The sequence below is a fragment of the Crocodylus porosus genome, unplaced genomic scaffold, assembly GCF_001723895.1.
Source record: "Crocodylus porosus isolate Cpor-Errol unplaced genomic scaffold, CroPor_comp1, whole genome shotgun sequence".
NCBI classification, from domain to species: Eukaryota; Metazoa; Chordata; order Crocodylia; family Crocodylidae; genus Crocodylus; species Crocodylus porosus.
The window spans coordinates 31,816,807-31,833,464 of NW_017728911.1; the positions used below are offsets into that span (position 1 = coordinate 31,816,807).

The 16,658-nt window shown below is 41.3% G+C and overlaps 1 protein-coding gene across 2 annotated transcripts in view; it reads left to right on the plus strand.

Annotated features, from left to right (window-relative positions):
- The window catches only part of MCTP2 (multiple C2 and transmembrane domain containing 2), a 139,477-nt gene that overhangs the window by 43,484 nt on the left and 79,335 nt on the right, over positions 1 to 16,658 (plus strand). For both annotated transcript variants that reach the window (XM_019533768.1, XM_019533769.1), the window contains 3 exons: positions 5,704 to 5,868; positions 7,232 to 7,362; positions 15,856 to 16,042. In XM_019533768.1, the coding sequence (XP_019389313.1) occupies positions 5,704 to 5,868; positions 7,232 to 7,362; positions 15,856 to 16,042 (483 nt within the window). The remainder of the gene's footprint in view (positions 1 to 5,703; positions 5,869 to 7,231; positions 7,363 to 15,855; positions 16,043 to 16,658) is intronic.

Genomic DNA, 16,658 nt, shown 5'->3' on the forward strand with positions numbered 1-16,658 from the left:
GTGTGTATGTATATACAAATATGCAAGGGAGGAAAAGGAGATGAATCGCTCCTCTCTCTCTCATTTTATAGGGGTCATCTGGGGCATAGGTGGAGTGTGCAGATTACATTGTTGGAGCTCCGTGGCTAAAGCTTGGTAGCCTTTTTTCTCCCGTGTGGCAAGAACCTTGCACTGATGATGCCCTGCATGTTATTTCCAGCCTTTGTACAGCGGAATAACCTTTAAGAGTTTGAACATTTAGGAAGCAAACACGTGGGTTTGCTTGGGGTAGATTGACATACTGCAGTTTATTCCTGAAACAAAAGTGATTTGATTGCCACCTCAATATCCAAAGCTGATTGACTAAATTGTTTGAAAGGGTAACCTGGCCGAAGTACTTCTAGTCCTCTCATTGCCAGGGGAAATCCCTCAGCCTCCTTTTCATTTGTGGGATTTTTTTTTTTGCCTGCCTCATTGGGGGAATGTTTGTTCGCCAGAGCACCCCAAGGGATGACGAGGTCAAACGGTCATAAACTACTGCGAGACCGTTTCAAGCTGGACATAAGAATTTATTTACTGTCTGAGCCCCCAAGGTCTGGAACAGCCTGGCATCGGAGGTGGTTCAAGCACCTACATGAACACCTTCAAGAGCAAATTGGATGCTTATCTTGCTGGGATCCTGTGACCCCAGCTGACTTCCTGCCCTTCGAGCGGGGGCTGGACTCGATGATCTTCCGAGGTCCCTTCCAGCCCTAATGTCTGTGAAATCTATGAAATCTATTTGGCTCTTGCTAGTAATACCCTTTGGGCAGCAGAGCTGCTGTGATCTTTGAACTTTGCATAGAACCATGGACCTTGGTTGCCACAGGGTCATGCACCATCACAGCGATGTCTTGTCAGTACAGTTGCTTTTCTCACTGTCCTCTCCTTTCCCAGTGGGAATGTGCTTCTGCAGAACATTCCCTACCTGATGCCTAGGGCGAAGTACAGAGGGTCAAAAAGCCCAAGGCTGAATCAATTCAGTCTTTGCAGGTTAGTCTAAGATGCAGAGATTAAACAGAGAAACAACTAGACACACATTTACTTTTGATTTAAGAAATGCAGCCACATGCCTGCAGTGACTCAGTCCAGGTGCCGGGGGGGGGGGCTAGGGCACAGCTCTCTGGCACAGACAGCATGGGCTATCTGTTCACTTCCTTTTCCTGCTGCCCTTAAGGTCTCTGGGATTTGCAGTCCAGAATTACAGCAGCAGGAGTCTGAAGGGTTGCTCATCACTTTCTCTTCCTGCTTCTGGGTGCCTCTAGGATTTGTAGTCCACAGTTGCAGCCAGCAGTAAGTTTAGCAGCAGGGCAGCTCTGTACTTGAGAAGTGGGGTTTAGCCCCTGCTCCCAGGCCCCAGATACTCAGCTGGGGTATGCGAGGGACTGCCTACCCGCCTGCCTACCTCCTCCCCCCGCCAACCCTTCTGTGCTGGAACAGACAGAACAGCACAGCCCAGGGCTGGGAAGCATTGTGGGAAGCTAGAGGACTGATTTAACTTGAACCAGGAAGGAGTCTGGAACAAACGTTTCATAAACTGGTTTGACCCAAATCAGTTAAGTCTGATACTGCGTTCAACTGGTGTCAGCCATTTGGAAACTAGTTTATGTGCACTGATCTTCTGTTCTGTTACAGGTTTAAACCAGTTTCAGATGACTTAAAGTGGTTTGTGTAACTTATGTCCCTGGTCTAGAGGTCCAGGTTTTATTTTATTTTATTTTTTTTGTGTGCCAAATTACAGTGGTTTTAGTCGCTTCCTTTCCACAGAAGTGAACAGCTGTTCTCTTTGGCTGTCTCATCCTTTTAACTGAAAAGTATAAACGATGGGTTCATCATATACTCTTAGACCTCTTTCCATTTTTTTGTCAGGGTACAACATTTAAAACATTTGAAAATCACCCCCTCCCCAGACCTTCAAAATGAAAGTTTCAGCTTGTGTGCGAGCTAAGTAATGGTTTAAACGAGCTGTTTTAGTAAATTTATATGAATATATGTAGAGGGAGAATATATGGAAATAATGAATTTGCTTTTACCTATGATGAGCTTAGGCACTTCCTCATGTCTGCAAAGTTCTGTATTTGCAATGGAGGGTAGAGTAGGACCCACTACATTGAATGTACTTTGAACAAAACTACTTCCAAATTTCTAGAGTTACACAGGGTGTCTGAGAAATAGGGAATTTTCTACTAAATGCAGATGAGGTTCCTCATAAGTTTGTTAGGGAACTGCCTAGTTCTTTTGTTACTTTTGTACAACCCTGGGAACAATAGGGTCCTAAACGATGGCCCGTAGATGCTACTTGCTCTGGTGTTTCATGCATCATTCTTTGGGGGCCCCTGAGCCCTAAACAGATGGGTGGACCAGGCCTTTATACTGCAAACTAATGCAGTTTGGATGCTTGGTCCTCCCCCCCCATTCTTTCTGACCTACATGTTTAAGTTCTTTCCTTTTTTTTTTTTTTTAAAGTTGCTGCTATTATCAACTTCTTAGCCATTAAAACCAAAGCAAGTCCTTAACAAAAATATGACCTTGATAATCTCTTGTATTTTCAACTGTCAAGTGAGTAGTAAAGAAGATATAAACTGTCCCCCCAAAAAGGATTGCAAACAATGGTCCCTGAATTTGCCACCAAATCCATTTGTGAGGGCTTGCAAACCCATCCGAGGTCTGGTTGATGCCAGGGAGGTTCCATATAGGCTCAGAGGGATGCTCATGAAAATATGACTGCTTGATTTGGGGCAGGATGAGAGAGGAGAGAAGTTGGGAATAACAAAATGGGAAGGAGAGTGGCCATGCTTGTGAGGTAAGTAAGGAGTAATGGACTCTTCTGCACAGGCAGGAACAGAAGCTCAGGGAAACTAAGACTTGCCTAAGGTCATACTCAAAATTGGAGGCAGTGATCCCATGGGCTGTGTTGGTCTGAGCTGATGTTTAGCCAGTATCCTCCCTGCATTTCTAGACCACCTGACGGTACCAGCTTTCTGCAAGTCCGTGGAGGATACCTGTTGCTTTCTGGGTTTTCAGGCTACAGCCAGCATGAAAGCTGGAAGATTGCAGAGAAACTAAGACAAGAGAGTGAAGAATCTAGTGCTTAGTCTAAGAACTCAACTCAGCAGGCTCCAGGGCTCAAGCACAGGTGCTCATCTCTAGTACAGGGTTCAGGTAGGGTATGAAGGCACTTGAGCAGTCTGCATCTAGGTGTCCATCCTGGATTCAGGCAGGGGGAGAGCTGGGCTGGAGCCAGGTGGGGTAGATAGTATTATCCGTTAACTGAAGAAGGGTCAAATGCACTTAGGTTTTGATCCTTCCTCACAATTACTGGGGCTTTTTCTGAGCCAAGTGGGTGAAGCTTGTGTGTGTGTGTGGGGCGGGGGGGGGGGCGTTAAAGTGAGTTCAACTCTGACATGGTTTTTGACCTTGGTCAACTCACTGGATTTCCCTTTGCCTTGTTCTGCTCATCAGTAGGAGGGATAATATTTCCCTTACCTCTCAGGCACGGCTGCAGGGTTTAATTAACTCTATGCAAATAACTTTGAATTGCTTAGGGAGGAGAAACACCAGAGAAAAGTTTTTAAAATACATTTTATAATGAGAAATAAATAGCTGCTGCTTCTTATGTATGGGACAAATGGCCTAAGGGCAGACAGCTTCTGCTGCTGACTTAGCTGGACCAGGTGAGAACAGGACTATTGTGGATATGAAGAGGGAGAGAGCAGAGCTGGAGAAGTGCAGGAACTTTGGGGCAGACTGTTCCCATGAAACAATGATGGAGAAACAACTTTAAAACAGAAAACCGATTGGGAACAAAAGGGATCTGAATGAAAAGGCTCACCCCATTTGATTTTTATAACGAAGCAATGATAACTGTTGATTTTTTTTTTTTTCTTCACCCTGGAAACTCTGCAATTAAATAGATATTCAAGATTAAAGCACATTGTAATGTGGTTAATAAAACTTGTCTGGTGGCTTGTTTTGTTTTGTTTTTTTAACGAACCAACACTTCAAATACCTCCTCCCTCCTCCAAGGAAGGAGGGGGGAAATCTTTGGACCTAAAGCAGCAAGTACATCACATCAAACATGACTATGTTAAATACTAAAATGTTCAAAGTACAACTGAGATAGATAAAGGCTTTGATGGGAAGTGGATATTTCCCAGGGACATTACAAGCAATAATCCAGATGTTATGGTGTAATGCAACGAGTGTCCATGGATAGATTGGGAGCTCAAGCCAAGCAGCGCCTGCTGTAGGCCTTACCCCTCCACTCCCATGCTGTTCTGCCATATGGAAGCAATCTCTAGGCCCCTTTAATAGCCAGCTTTGGATTCCATTTTCACAGGGCTCATAGAGCTAAGTGGAGCTGTTTTATGGACAAGTTAGATAGAAGCCTTTCCAAGATAAACATCCAATTCGAAATTAGGACATACCAAGCTGCAAAATTATTTTAGGGCATATTTCATCGAAGCATTGCCATTTTTCTTAGGCAGTTGCCAGACGTAGGATGCCCTTTGATCCCTTGTGGACATTACTCCCTTTTTTATAAAAAGGATTTTGAAATAGTTGCAGTGTTTAGGGAGGAATATATCTGCCGGGACTTTGAAGTATGTCCATGGGAACAGTCATGCTTTAGCTTTTTGGCCTACAAGACGAACTTAAAAAAAAATGTGCTGCAGCTGGATTTATGAATCAAAATCTCATTTTCTTTTTTAAAGGTAGGAATTTTCATCCCATGTGCCAGGAAAGCCAAACAGGGTGTTTAAATAGAAGTATATTAATATGCGTGTGGGATTCAAAACTTTGGGTATTTTAACCAATAAAGAGCTAGTTAAAATGTGCGAGTATACCTTGCATGATTTAAGGATTTTGTTACTGGGTAATTTAGCTCTAAAAAGTAACAGCCAGGCCTGCAGCGCTCTTACAATCTTTTTATTGACCGTGTCTTACTTGTAGTTAAAGCGAAAGCATCCTGTTTTCATGTGACTCCCTCTTGAACCCACCTGTAGTTGACCTGATTGAAGCACAGAAAGGCGGCGAGTTAAAAGTTGTTGCACAAGAATAACATATTGCAAGATTTTTACAGCAAAAAAATGTAGCTTTGAGTGTTAACATTTCCAGCTCTTTCCACTATCCCCCTCACCCCCTTCACACACACACAAAAATAAAATAAAGACTCATTTAGTCATCTCCATGTCCAATAAAATATTACCCGTTACTAAACTGTTAGCACAGCTAGGGCTATATTCTACAAGCTACTGTTGAATGAAACTGTAAAGTTAATAAATGTGTTGAAATAGCCTATAGCCACCAGATAAAAGATCCAATCATGTCATTATTTGTCAGTGGGCATCAGTCTTTATGATTCACAAGCTCAGGTTCCAGTATCATAAACACTAAAAGCTAGCAAGCAAAGAGCTATGGGAGCATAATGGGAGATGGTCAAGTGGTTTGAGCACCAGCCTGGGACTCAGTAGACCTATGTTTAATTCTCTGACTTGCCACATGCTTCTGCTGTGACCTTGGGCAACTCATTTTATGTCTCTGTCTCCCATCCATAAACAGAGGACAATCGTGCTTCCCTGCCTCCAGAGGTGAAGTGTGAGAAGTCTTATGTTGCACTATGAAGCTATATAAGCATCTAAGAATATGGGTGTTGGAGCATTTATAGTTTGACGATTTGTTTTCCAGCCGAATTTCATGCGAAACGTGCGTCTGTGTGATTCCTTGCGAAAGAACCAGTTGTGGAATGGACTTGTCACAATCACTTTATTGGAAGGGAAGCACATCCCTGGAGGGAGCATGGCACAGATTTTTGTTCTGTTAAGACTGGGAGATCAGAAGTATAAGAGTAAAGTAAGTATTAATGGATTCTCACAAGGGATCTAAAGTGAATAGGAAGTCCTATTTCTGTGTTTAAGCAGTAGGAAAGAGTTATCCCTGATTCTCCCCAGCAGTTTCTGGGATAAGGGCTGGGTTCAAGGACCTGAGGAAGTGTCTCTTTTACTAATATTTGCATTTCAGTGCAGAAAAAGGAAATGCAGAATACACGCACGTGTGCTCACGCACAAATAAAAAGAGAAATGGGAGTCATGCATCACACATGTTTGTGTCCTCTGCCAACACAGAAGTCAGTGTTGTAGTGTTAGGAATACTGTAAAGGCAGAAGTTAAACATTTGAATGGGCAGCTCTTTTCTTTTTTTTAATCACTAGCGTTTTTTAAAAAAAAGGATACCTGTGTTTAATATGAAAGCGAATGTCTGAAATGCTCAGGCTTGCCGCTTCGAGCTAGTGTTTTCTTGTGTTCTGCACGGGCCTGAGAGAGTCCATGTGTACTTGCACCTTATGCAGTTTTACTGTAGTCCATAACTTATACCCATGTTTCATGGGATGTGCACTTCTAATTCTAAAGAGGAGGGTTTAAAAAAACACGATGATGGAGAAATGGGCACTACAAAATATCTCTTTTAAGGCCTGTGGGGGAAAAAATAATAAAAATAATAAAATGGGGAGAGTGAGTACACCAAAAAATGGTCCTTTCCCTCTTGTTGTTCAGAAATTTATGAATAATTCTGGTGGGGGGAAACCTTCTGGAGCATAATATGTTGCCATTTCAGTTAGGAAAGAAGTTCTATAAAGTGATTAGCTAGTTTTATAATTAATTTTCATAGTCTCCCTCCAGGAGCCATTTTTCTATCTGTCTTCAGTGATGCCATAATAAGTACAGCAATTTAATAATAGCAACATAATTGCATTGAAAAATGCATTATTTTGGGAAGGGTTATATAACATATATGGTACAATCACACAACCCACAGAAGCAGGAGAGATGCAGGAAAGTGGTGGGGAGGCCTCAGCGGTGATCCAGAACCTGTCTCTTGAAAGAGCTGGTGCTAACGCTGAAAAAATACTGATTATGCAGTGTGATATATGCATCGCAGTGACTTAAGGTCCTGATCCTGCATCTATATGCACATGTATAATCTCATTCAATTCAATGGGGCGTTTTACGTGGCTAAAGGTGTTTAGCTGTAAATATTTGCAGGGCCCAAGTAGTACTTCCTTTCTCTATGAACATGTAAAGAGATGGGGGTCTGTATAGAACGGCCCAGTGGGTACTTAATGCCCAAACATCTGGCCTCAGTTTTGGTATGTGCTTTTTCTGTGGAAACAAGTAGATTTTAAGAAAAGTAAATATTATAACTGCATGTTTTCTAGACACTGTGTAAGAGTGCAAATCCTCAGTGGAGGGAGCAGTTTGATTTTCACTACTTCTCTGACAGGAAGGATGTATTGGACATCGCGATCTGGGGAGAGGACAACAGAAAGCATGAGGAGCTTTTGGCAACGTAAGTCTCTAAAGTGTGAATGACAAAGAGATTAAACCTGATCTAATTTTGATTTGCACTGTCCTGTCTAGAGCAGCCCTGGACATTGTGTTGTGCTGTTTGGACAGACCCCAGCTGCCTTTTTGAGGGGTATAATGGAAATACCTGTTTATGTTTTGTTCTCCCAACCAGGAAAGCGACTTCAATAGAGCTGGAGGCTCACACTACTAAGCAATGTCATACCATCTTATTCTTAAGCCTGTTTGCTCTTCCAGTCCACTTTCTGGCCAGTTGATGTATATTTTCCTATCGAATAGCCCCAGAATCTTTTTCTGATTTGGCATTGAATTTCACAGGATTTGCTAACATGATTTTAAAGGATTAATGTCTGCATTCTTTTTTTTGTTTTTCTTTTTTTTTTTTCAATGATGCAGGTAGGTGGATAGATTATATTTTCACTGTCCTTCTCTTCCTCTGTCACCAAGTCCCATTTTGCTTGTGCTCTAATGGACATCTCTGTCTTGTTCTGGTAATTTTGCACCACATTTCCTTTTTTCCCTTTTGTTTTATCTTGCTGCATTACTACTTAGCCCATGATCCTGAAATGGGGCATTTGGACCTCTGGAACGACACGGAGCCCCATTTAAAGCCAGGGGATCCTCACAGCAGCACCGCGTCTGCATTTATTTGTGTTGGCATCATGCATGCTGATTAAAAACCGGTAACCAGTAGGAACGTCCTCTGACTTTCTGCTCTCAAATTGTTTGAAGCTGTTCACCAAAAAAGGACAATACCCTTCTGGCTTTAGAAATGTTTGTGGCTTCCCAGAGCAGGAAATGTTTTCTGGCTGAATGCTGTTGCTCATCATGTGGAGAGACATTTGGGGATGAATCTGTCCCTTTCTTTCTCACAATCACTTCCATTACGCCTGATTTTTTTTCTCTTTGTACTTAAGGAACACACCAGCGTTTGTGGCAGGTCCCCTCTCAATCTCTTTGATACCAAAGACATTTCTGCCCAGTCTCTTTCCCTTCTACTCTTAAAAGAAAACCAAGCCATTTTCGACAGGTAGAATTCCCGGTGCACCAAGAAATTGTCGGTGAAATGCTGTTTTGCAGAATAATGACATTATAAAAGATCTCAGCATTGGAAGTAGTATGTGTTCTGAAGTTTTTTCAGGTTATTTTTATATTTCCAGAAGAAAGGTGGGTGTGTTTGTATGTTGTCTGGTGTAGGGGAAGTCTTTCCACAGCAACATGATGTAGAGAAATTATATGGTTAGACTTTGTTCATGTAAAGAAAATTAAAAGTTCGAGGGAGGGTTTGCAAGGATAGGTGAGTATTGTGAGTGCTTGGAGAGTTCAAGCCTTGTTTGCACACTTGACACTCACTACAAAAATAATTTGTTGTGAGCAGCTCGAATGCAATTCTGAGCTAAAAAAAAATAACTGCAAAATCCCAACAAAAAAACCCAAATGCATGATGAGATGCCATGTTTATTCTCAGACAGTCCTGTGCCAAGCTGCAGCATCTTTTCCATCTTTCATGTCATTTGTGATAAAGAAGAGGCCATAGATACAGTTCTGCTATGGATTAAACCTCTGTACACCAATTGCAAAGCTTCCTTTGTCTTTCAATTCTGTCTTCATGCATACTCACAGCTTCCCTCAAGCTCCACAGTTGCAACCAAGGGCAAAAGCTGGGCTTGCAGTTGGATCCCCATTAATTTTGTTCTTCATGTATGTTAGCCAGAATGAAATCTCTTTCTTTGAGCTGAACTGGTTCTTCTGTGCTTGTAAGTGCTTAAAAAAAAATTAAGTGTGACTTATTTCTGAAGCAGGCAGACTTGAGTGGACATAGTGTAAATTTTTTACTGTATAGATGTCATGGTAAAAACTTCCATTGAGCCAGGATTTCAACTATATAGCAGCTGACTTTGATAAGAAAGTGTCATATTTATGTGGACATCGCTGGGTTTCGAGGCAAAATATTTCTCTTAAGGACAGACGATATAGCTCCAATGGAAATGGTTTAGCATTATAGCAAGCTTTATAATGGCCTTCACTACTAAAGGCCTGTGAATATTAAGGCATTAGGTCCACTGCTGTGACTGTCAGCAAGCAAGCAGTGCTGTTTCATGCCAGCCATCCTAACTCAAGAAATAAACAGTTAGGGCACTTTTACTGGTATAAGTGTTCAGAAACTGGTCTCTACCTATAACAGAACAGAAGTTCAGCACACGTAGACTGGGTTAAAAATGGCAGAGCCCAATTTAAGATTTGTACCTCTTACTAAAGGGCAAATGTATTCTGTTCGCTGCCGATCTAAACTTTACTGCTTCCAGAAAACTGCATAACTAGCTAGATTCCACCTGGGGCTTTTTTGAACGTCTCTACCTAGTCTTGTAATCGCTCTCTGTTGCTCTCTTTGCTCTGCATAGCAAATTGGTATTCTTCTTAACAGGTGAGCAAAGTACTAATTGAATTATTACATCGTGCCTGTTTATATTCCACTTTATATTTGCAGAGGCTTCTAGTTATCTGCTTTCGTTGTGCGGAAGTGTTGTACATTTCGGCTGCCACAATACAACACAGAGGGGAAATGATCCTTCTAGTCTGCATAGAACTGTTAATAACATTTCTTGAGTGCTTCTGCATCCTTTGGGAGAAAAGGCACGCTCTAAGGAGGAGATGATTTTAGTGCGTCTGAATAAACAAAGGTGCTAATAGTTTGCAGAATCTGTCCAGGCTGAGTTAAATTGTTTTCCCAAGTTCTAAGAGAATGATGCTGCTCGGAGGGATATATTTTAAGGGCACTGCTGCAAAATGCTGATTGGACCCAAATTGACTTCCCGAAGTAAGTTTTGTGGAAATTGCGAAACTTAAGAAAATTATGAGCCATTAAGTTAAACCAGTGAATGTGATGTCATTATGGTGATTGCCTCTGGGAAATGCCATTAGTGCCTCTGAACTAGGTTTGATTAAAAATCAATGGCTCTCCCCCCGCCCTGAACTATGAAGAAGCCGGATATTTGTTGGGGTTGTTTTTTTGATTTTTCAACCATATACCTATTTAAATGAAATCTGAATTTAACACAGAATATATTAAGGCTCAGAGTTATTACTAGCTCTTAAAATAATGAAGTAAAAATGAACATGGTGAATCCAAGAGACTTTATTAAAAATGTTGTGTTATGGGTTCTGTGCTTTTTTTTTTCCTGCCCCGCCTATACAGAAAGGAGTAAGTAAAAGATGTCCAATGTTTGAAGCTTTATACATCTAGCACATCAGTCATACTGTATTACGGGCTTGGTCCTGGGTTACACCCTGCTCTGGTGCTTCTGGATGCTAGAGTCTGGCAAAAGTCCTCACGGGCATGGGCATGGGTTCGTGGCTTCAGACTTGAGGAAACATTGTGACACTAGGAGCATCCGCTGAGGACATCTGTGTGGTCTCATCAGCATATTTTAATGTGGCTACAATTTTCCTATGCTGTGAGTGAACAGGTATCTAATCAGTTGGGGTCTGCAAAATTCAGGGTGGCTGCCCACCGATTTTGTGGGCAGATGTGAAACCTAACAGACATTTCACAGGCAGAGCATGGCGGCCCCATGCCTATGATTGGCCTAGGGGCTCCAGTGGCCCTGCCCCTTCCCACAGATTGGTGGAGAGGAGCAGGGCCACGTGATAGGCTGCTCTCACAGCCAGTGAGGTGTGGGGGTGACAGCTATCTTGCCAGCAGCCCTTCAAGAGGACAACCCCCCTGCCCCTTCCCCCTCTCCCACCCTGGTGGGCTGCAACAGCAGTAAATTTTCTTCTTTTTCCCTGTGGATTTCACGGGCAATATCAGTTTTTGAAAAATCCACAAAATTTCCATTTCAGTATGTCCCTCACTCACCGCTGTTGAAAATACTAAAAATGTAAAATTAATGAGACTCTGAACCTATGATGTACTTCAATAAACATATATCATTAAAGGGTGTCCTTCTACAGAGCAACCCCCCCCCCGCAAAATCTATGTGTAAAGGTCCTTTTGTCTCTATATATAGTACATACAATGTAGATATTTTTAAATGATTCCATCGACAAATGACAATGTGCTTCCCTTTAGAAAATAACAGAAGAATGAATGGAAAAGCTGCTAAAAATAGATTTATTTAAATCAGGGGTTTGTACCCGATGATTTTAAATTGCAGATTTAAATCTCCTTAATTTAAAATCTAATCCTCTTGCTCTACACCGCAAAATAAACCAATTTGAGAGTCATGCAGTAAGCCTGCCAGAGCTGGACCCAAACCCTGGATTTAAACTCCACCAAACTCTCAGAAAGAATTAGGCATTAAAAACTTATCTTTATAATTGGCCGAACCAACCCTCTACATCTGAACATCCCTGGCCTTTGTGGAGTTTGAAATCCCTACCCTAATATTAACTCCCAGCCTCATCTTTTAATTATATTTTCTTTCACTCATGAGATTTACTGATTATAATTTAGCCAACTGCTAACTGGCCTGCAGTATAAAATATTAATATAAGCTATGATGACGAGTAAGAGGTTAAGACCAACTGCTTTGAGTAAAAATCTTATCTCTGCCTGCCTGATATATAGAGGGAAATAAGAGGCACTAAACTCAAGTGATAAAACTCTGAAAAATTAATGGAAACAAAAACGGGGCAAAGAGTTGTATGGTGCATAGGCATGTGGATTACAAATGAGCCACTATATTCTTAAATGCCCGCTAAAGATCCATTGTAGCCATAAAACCTTCATGATGGGCTTGCAAATGGGGAAAAGCATCTAGTTGTTGGAGAGAAATAGGAGGCAACATTCATGTATGTAATTTGGGAGGCGGGGTGCATTTAATTTTTTCTGTGTGGACATTGCCACCTTGGCTGATGTGCACTGGATTATTCAAATGACCACCTCCAGAGCTAAACACCCACATGTCTCCCATCCTCTGTGGGTCACATGCAGGAGCAGATGTGTAACTTGTACTGATGGGTGGGTTACATCTATAATACATAGAGGCATTTGGATAAACAGTGAGACCTGAAAGTAGAGCCCAAGTACTAAACTATGAACGTGGGATAGAGGAGGCCTTTAAGAAGTATTCACAGTATGTAATGATCTTCTCTTAGGAGCTAATCATAAAGGAAGCATTTAGTTCCTAATGGTGTAAGGAATTTGTAGTTTTACTCCTCTGCTCTTAGTTTTTGCTGATTGTGAGAGGCCAGTTGCATTTATTTGCATTACTTGATACAATCTGATTGCCTTCCTGTCTTATGTTTTCATAGTGCTACCCAGCTTAGCACCCTTCTTGTAAAATCAGTAGCAAAGTCCAGCTCACAGATCTAAATCCGAGAGAGAAGAAAAGGAATGGCTTCCAGAGTGTCAGGGAAGTGATGTGAAAGCAATTAGGCTCCTAGTAACAGTAGCTGATTACTTGTATAGAAACTACTGAATTTATACATTTAAGCTCAATATTTGATTAATTTCTCAAGATGCATTCTTTGCAGGCTGATCAATTAAATTAAATGTCTCAAATTAATCTGATTAAGGGTGCAATTGTTATTCCCCATAATTTTTGCCTTGCGCAAGCACAGATGTGAATTCTGTTTGTGGTTGCTAAGGAAAAGGCCATGCCAGCACCTTGAATGAACCCAGATGTTTTGGGGAAGTTACTTGCAGGGGAAATCAAAAGTGATTTGAGGAAGCAGTGTATCCATTCCTTCCCCTGCTGGTTTCTTCTCTACACGTGTCCCCCGCAACCGTGCACTCGGCTTTCTCTTGGGTCTTTCACTGAAAATATTTTGAATGAGCAAAAACAACAACAAACTAGAGTTAAATAAAAGTCGTCACATTGGTGACTCAGAGTTTTGTGGGGGATTTTTTAAGTCATGTTCTCAAAGGTGGAACGCCATTTCTTCAAATGTCTTTGCCCTTTTGCTCGTTTTTTCCCCCCCTGCACATTTGTAGGTACTTTGCCATCAGTAAAAAAGATTGGACCAAATCGATATGAAATGTATTTATTTATTTAGTTTCCAACAGTTTACTTTGTGTTTCATGGCTAGAGCACTCGAGTGGGACTGAGGACCCTATGCTCTGGTGCCAGCTTGGCAGGTTGCTCCCACTAGCTGTGCCTCAGCTTGTCCATCAGTAAAATGGGGTTATGATGCCACAACCCCTTGAAAAGTATAAAAGGAAAGCAGCGTTATAATTATTATCTAGCTCAAATATTATATTTGGCAACATACATTCTGCAAAGCTACCAGTCTTGAATTTGATCTGAAGCAGAACCTGAACCGCAGGTAGGAGAAGAGTTAGGTTGGTGGACTGTGAGAAGCGACCAGCAAATACAGTAGAGGCGATTTTGACCTCCTGGGTTATAGTGTTAAGAAACTGAGAGGGGCCTTGATTTTCATCCTTTATACCCCTTTTTCTTTTCCTATAAATGCAGATTAAATGCGAACTCTCCTGCTTGGAAAATGGGTTGAGTAGCAGCTTGTGTGCTGTGCATTGAGCATTGGTGTTCTTTTCTTGGTTTCCTTGCTTCCTCTTCCAAAGCACTCGAGTGCAATCAGTAAGAATAAACTTGCAACTAGTTGTATGTTCAACACCGTGAACTTCAAAGAATTCACCCAAGAAAGAGGCACTTCCATGATTCTGGCAGTTAGAGTTTTACACAAATAAACACTTCCTAAAGTAAAACAAGTGGATGGCTTATACCCTCATCACATCAGTGACTTTTACTTTTTAGGGTAGGTTTTTCTTTTGGGTTTTTTTTTTTTGTGTTAATTTAAATGTTTAGGGGAGGTTTCCTGCCCCCCCCCCACCCCTTGCACCCTCCCGAACATTCACAGAAAATAGGCTGTTAAGAAGCGGAAAGCATGCAATTTATAGCAGATGGGTACAAACCGCTCCAGCTCTACAACTGGAATGGGATCAATCAGGAGCAGTGCATGCACCATTTACCCAGAAGAAACTCACCTGGGAGAACCCTGTGGAATTTTTGCCTATTAAGACAGCACCTTAACAAGTTTTGTTTAAATAAAAACTTGTCGGCAAGCATTAAGCGTAGCAAGAACTCTCTCTCCATCATCCGTCCTGCATCCCTTTGAGAACTGCGGCTCACGCTGTACCATGGAAACAAAGCTTTCCCTGCCTACCTTTTTTTGTTAAAAACCACAAACTTTCTGTTCAGCCTGTTCTTAAAAGCCAAAACCCGCAGAGCTTCCTGCAAGTTCCACTCCATTTACTGGCCTTCCAAATAGAAAGCATTTAGCTGAGTTAAGTGATTAGACTGTGAACAAGTCGTGCACTTGACCACTTGCTTCTGATTCAACTGTCTATCTAGCGAACGCTTGCCTGCTTACCCTTGGTTTCTGTTTTGTCGTCTCTTCGCGATACATGCTTTCTTCTTCTCTTTTTTTCTCAAAGTGTCACAGACTATAACAATGTGCATTATGAGCTGGAGGATACCTGCAAGCCACACTGCCCCCCTGGGAAATATAACAATATACTAAAAGCACAGCTCTAGGAAGGTTTGTAAAGGAGATCGGGGCATAAAGTATAATGTAGCATAAAATGGAGGATGTGACTTTAAGGAAGCTGGTTGTTTTTCAGCTCAACATTTAGATGTTGTGCTTGTCCCCCAAATCACAATAAAAGTAATTGGAGCTTTTAAAAGTCATTAAAAACACTGGAGTTTTGTGGGAGGGGGGGAGGAGAAAAAAGTTAGACTTAAATTTCTCTGCTGTAGAATCTGCTGCCTAAATCATTCAAGCCCAGAGCTAGTGCAGGAGAGCCAGAAAGTAAAACTGATAATAAATGAAAACTAAGTAGTCTTGCTCGTGTGGTTTTTCTTTTGTTGTTGTTGTTTGTTTCTTGTCTGTCTTTCTTTCTTTTTTCTTTTCTTTTTTTGCAATTCTCCCAGCACGAACAGACAAACCCGGCGGTGAAAAATAAGTTTAGATTTTTAACCTTTAACTCCGATCTGGTACCTTGGTACCACTTTAAAAGGGGCAAGAGAACTGCCACTACTGTGTAGGAGTACACATCTGCTGCAGCGATGTAACCATCACCTCTTCACCATCCTGTGGTGATACAAGCCAGCTAAATAACATGTATTTTGATCCTGAATGAAGTGGGAATAAAGTGGAACGGTTTTGCTACACTTGACTCACTACAGAGCCATGTAGATAGCAGTGACAGTTAATATTGGTATCCTTTGATATTGATATAATTGTTACATCTATCTATGCCCTTGGATTCTAGCCTCCACTAAAATCAATTTTAATTACTTCTAGAAAAAGCAGTGGGAGTTGGGTGCCTACATATGTTTGTAGATCTGGGCTATAGTTCATTTACGCTTTTTTTTTTTTCCCTTTCTCTATGCTTTTTCTTCGTGTTCTTCTATTATTATTGGGGGAAAATGGCTCTTTTTAAAAAAAAATGCTTCTTTTTGTCTCATATAAATGATTCTTTTTAAATTAATCCATGTCAATGGTTTTCTAGGTGTAAAGTGGATATTACTGCTTTGCCTAAGAAGCAGACCTGTCCTTTAGAACTGCCGCTGGAGAAGCACCCGGGGTCTCTGCTGATGCTGATTGCTGTTACCCCCTGTTCAGGAGTTTCTATCTCTGATCTGTGCATGTGCCCCTTGGAAGACCCAAATGAAAGGAAACAGATTTCCCAGCGCTATGTGAGTTTTTGTTTGGTTTTTACTTTATTTAAAAAGAGAAAAAGAAATAAAAAAGCTCAAAGTTGCATCATGTCCCGGTCATAATTACATGCCTGCTGTCACACAATAGTTATATTCAGTGTGATGAGTGGACTGACAAAGCAGATGGCCTCTAGCAAGTTGCCTGTTTGCTTTTGGCAATTTTTAAATGAATAGTTCCTTTTGAGAATGTGAATTACCTTAAGACATTATTGTAGGAAATGAGAAAGAAAAGAGAAGTACTTATTATTCTTTTCTCTTTATGAGGATCTGTTCTGTGCTGACTTTGGTAGGATAAAGGCTGATGTTAATGTTTCTTGGATATTATGATTTTCACCCATAGTTCTTAAGGTACTAGACAAGGATAGATAAAGGAGTTTCACCACTATGCTGCAGAGGGGAAAGCTAACGTATGCAGAGTCCATGAATTCAACTCAGTTTCTTGAACTTCCATTTCAGTGCCCTTCCCACTAGTTCATGCTACTTCTCTGAGCCTACCTTGTATCTAACTTCGTAATAATACCGGTTTCTTATTAGCATCACATTAGCAATAAGCATGCTTTGTGCCTCTGAATCTCCTTCCCTAAATTAAATGTTG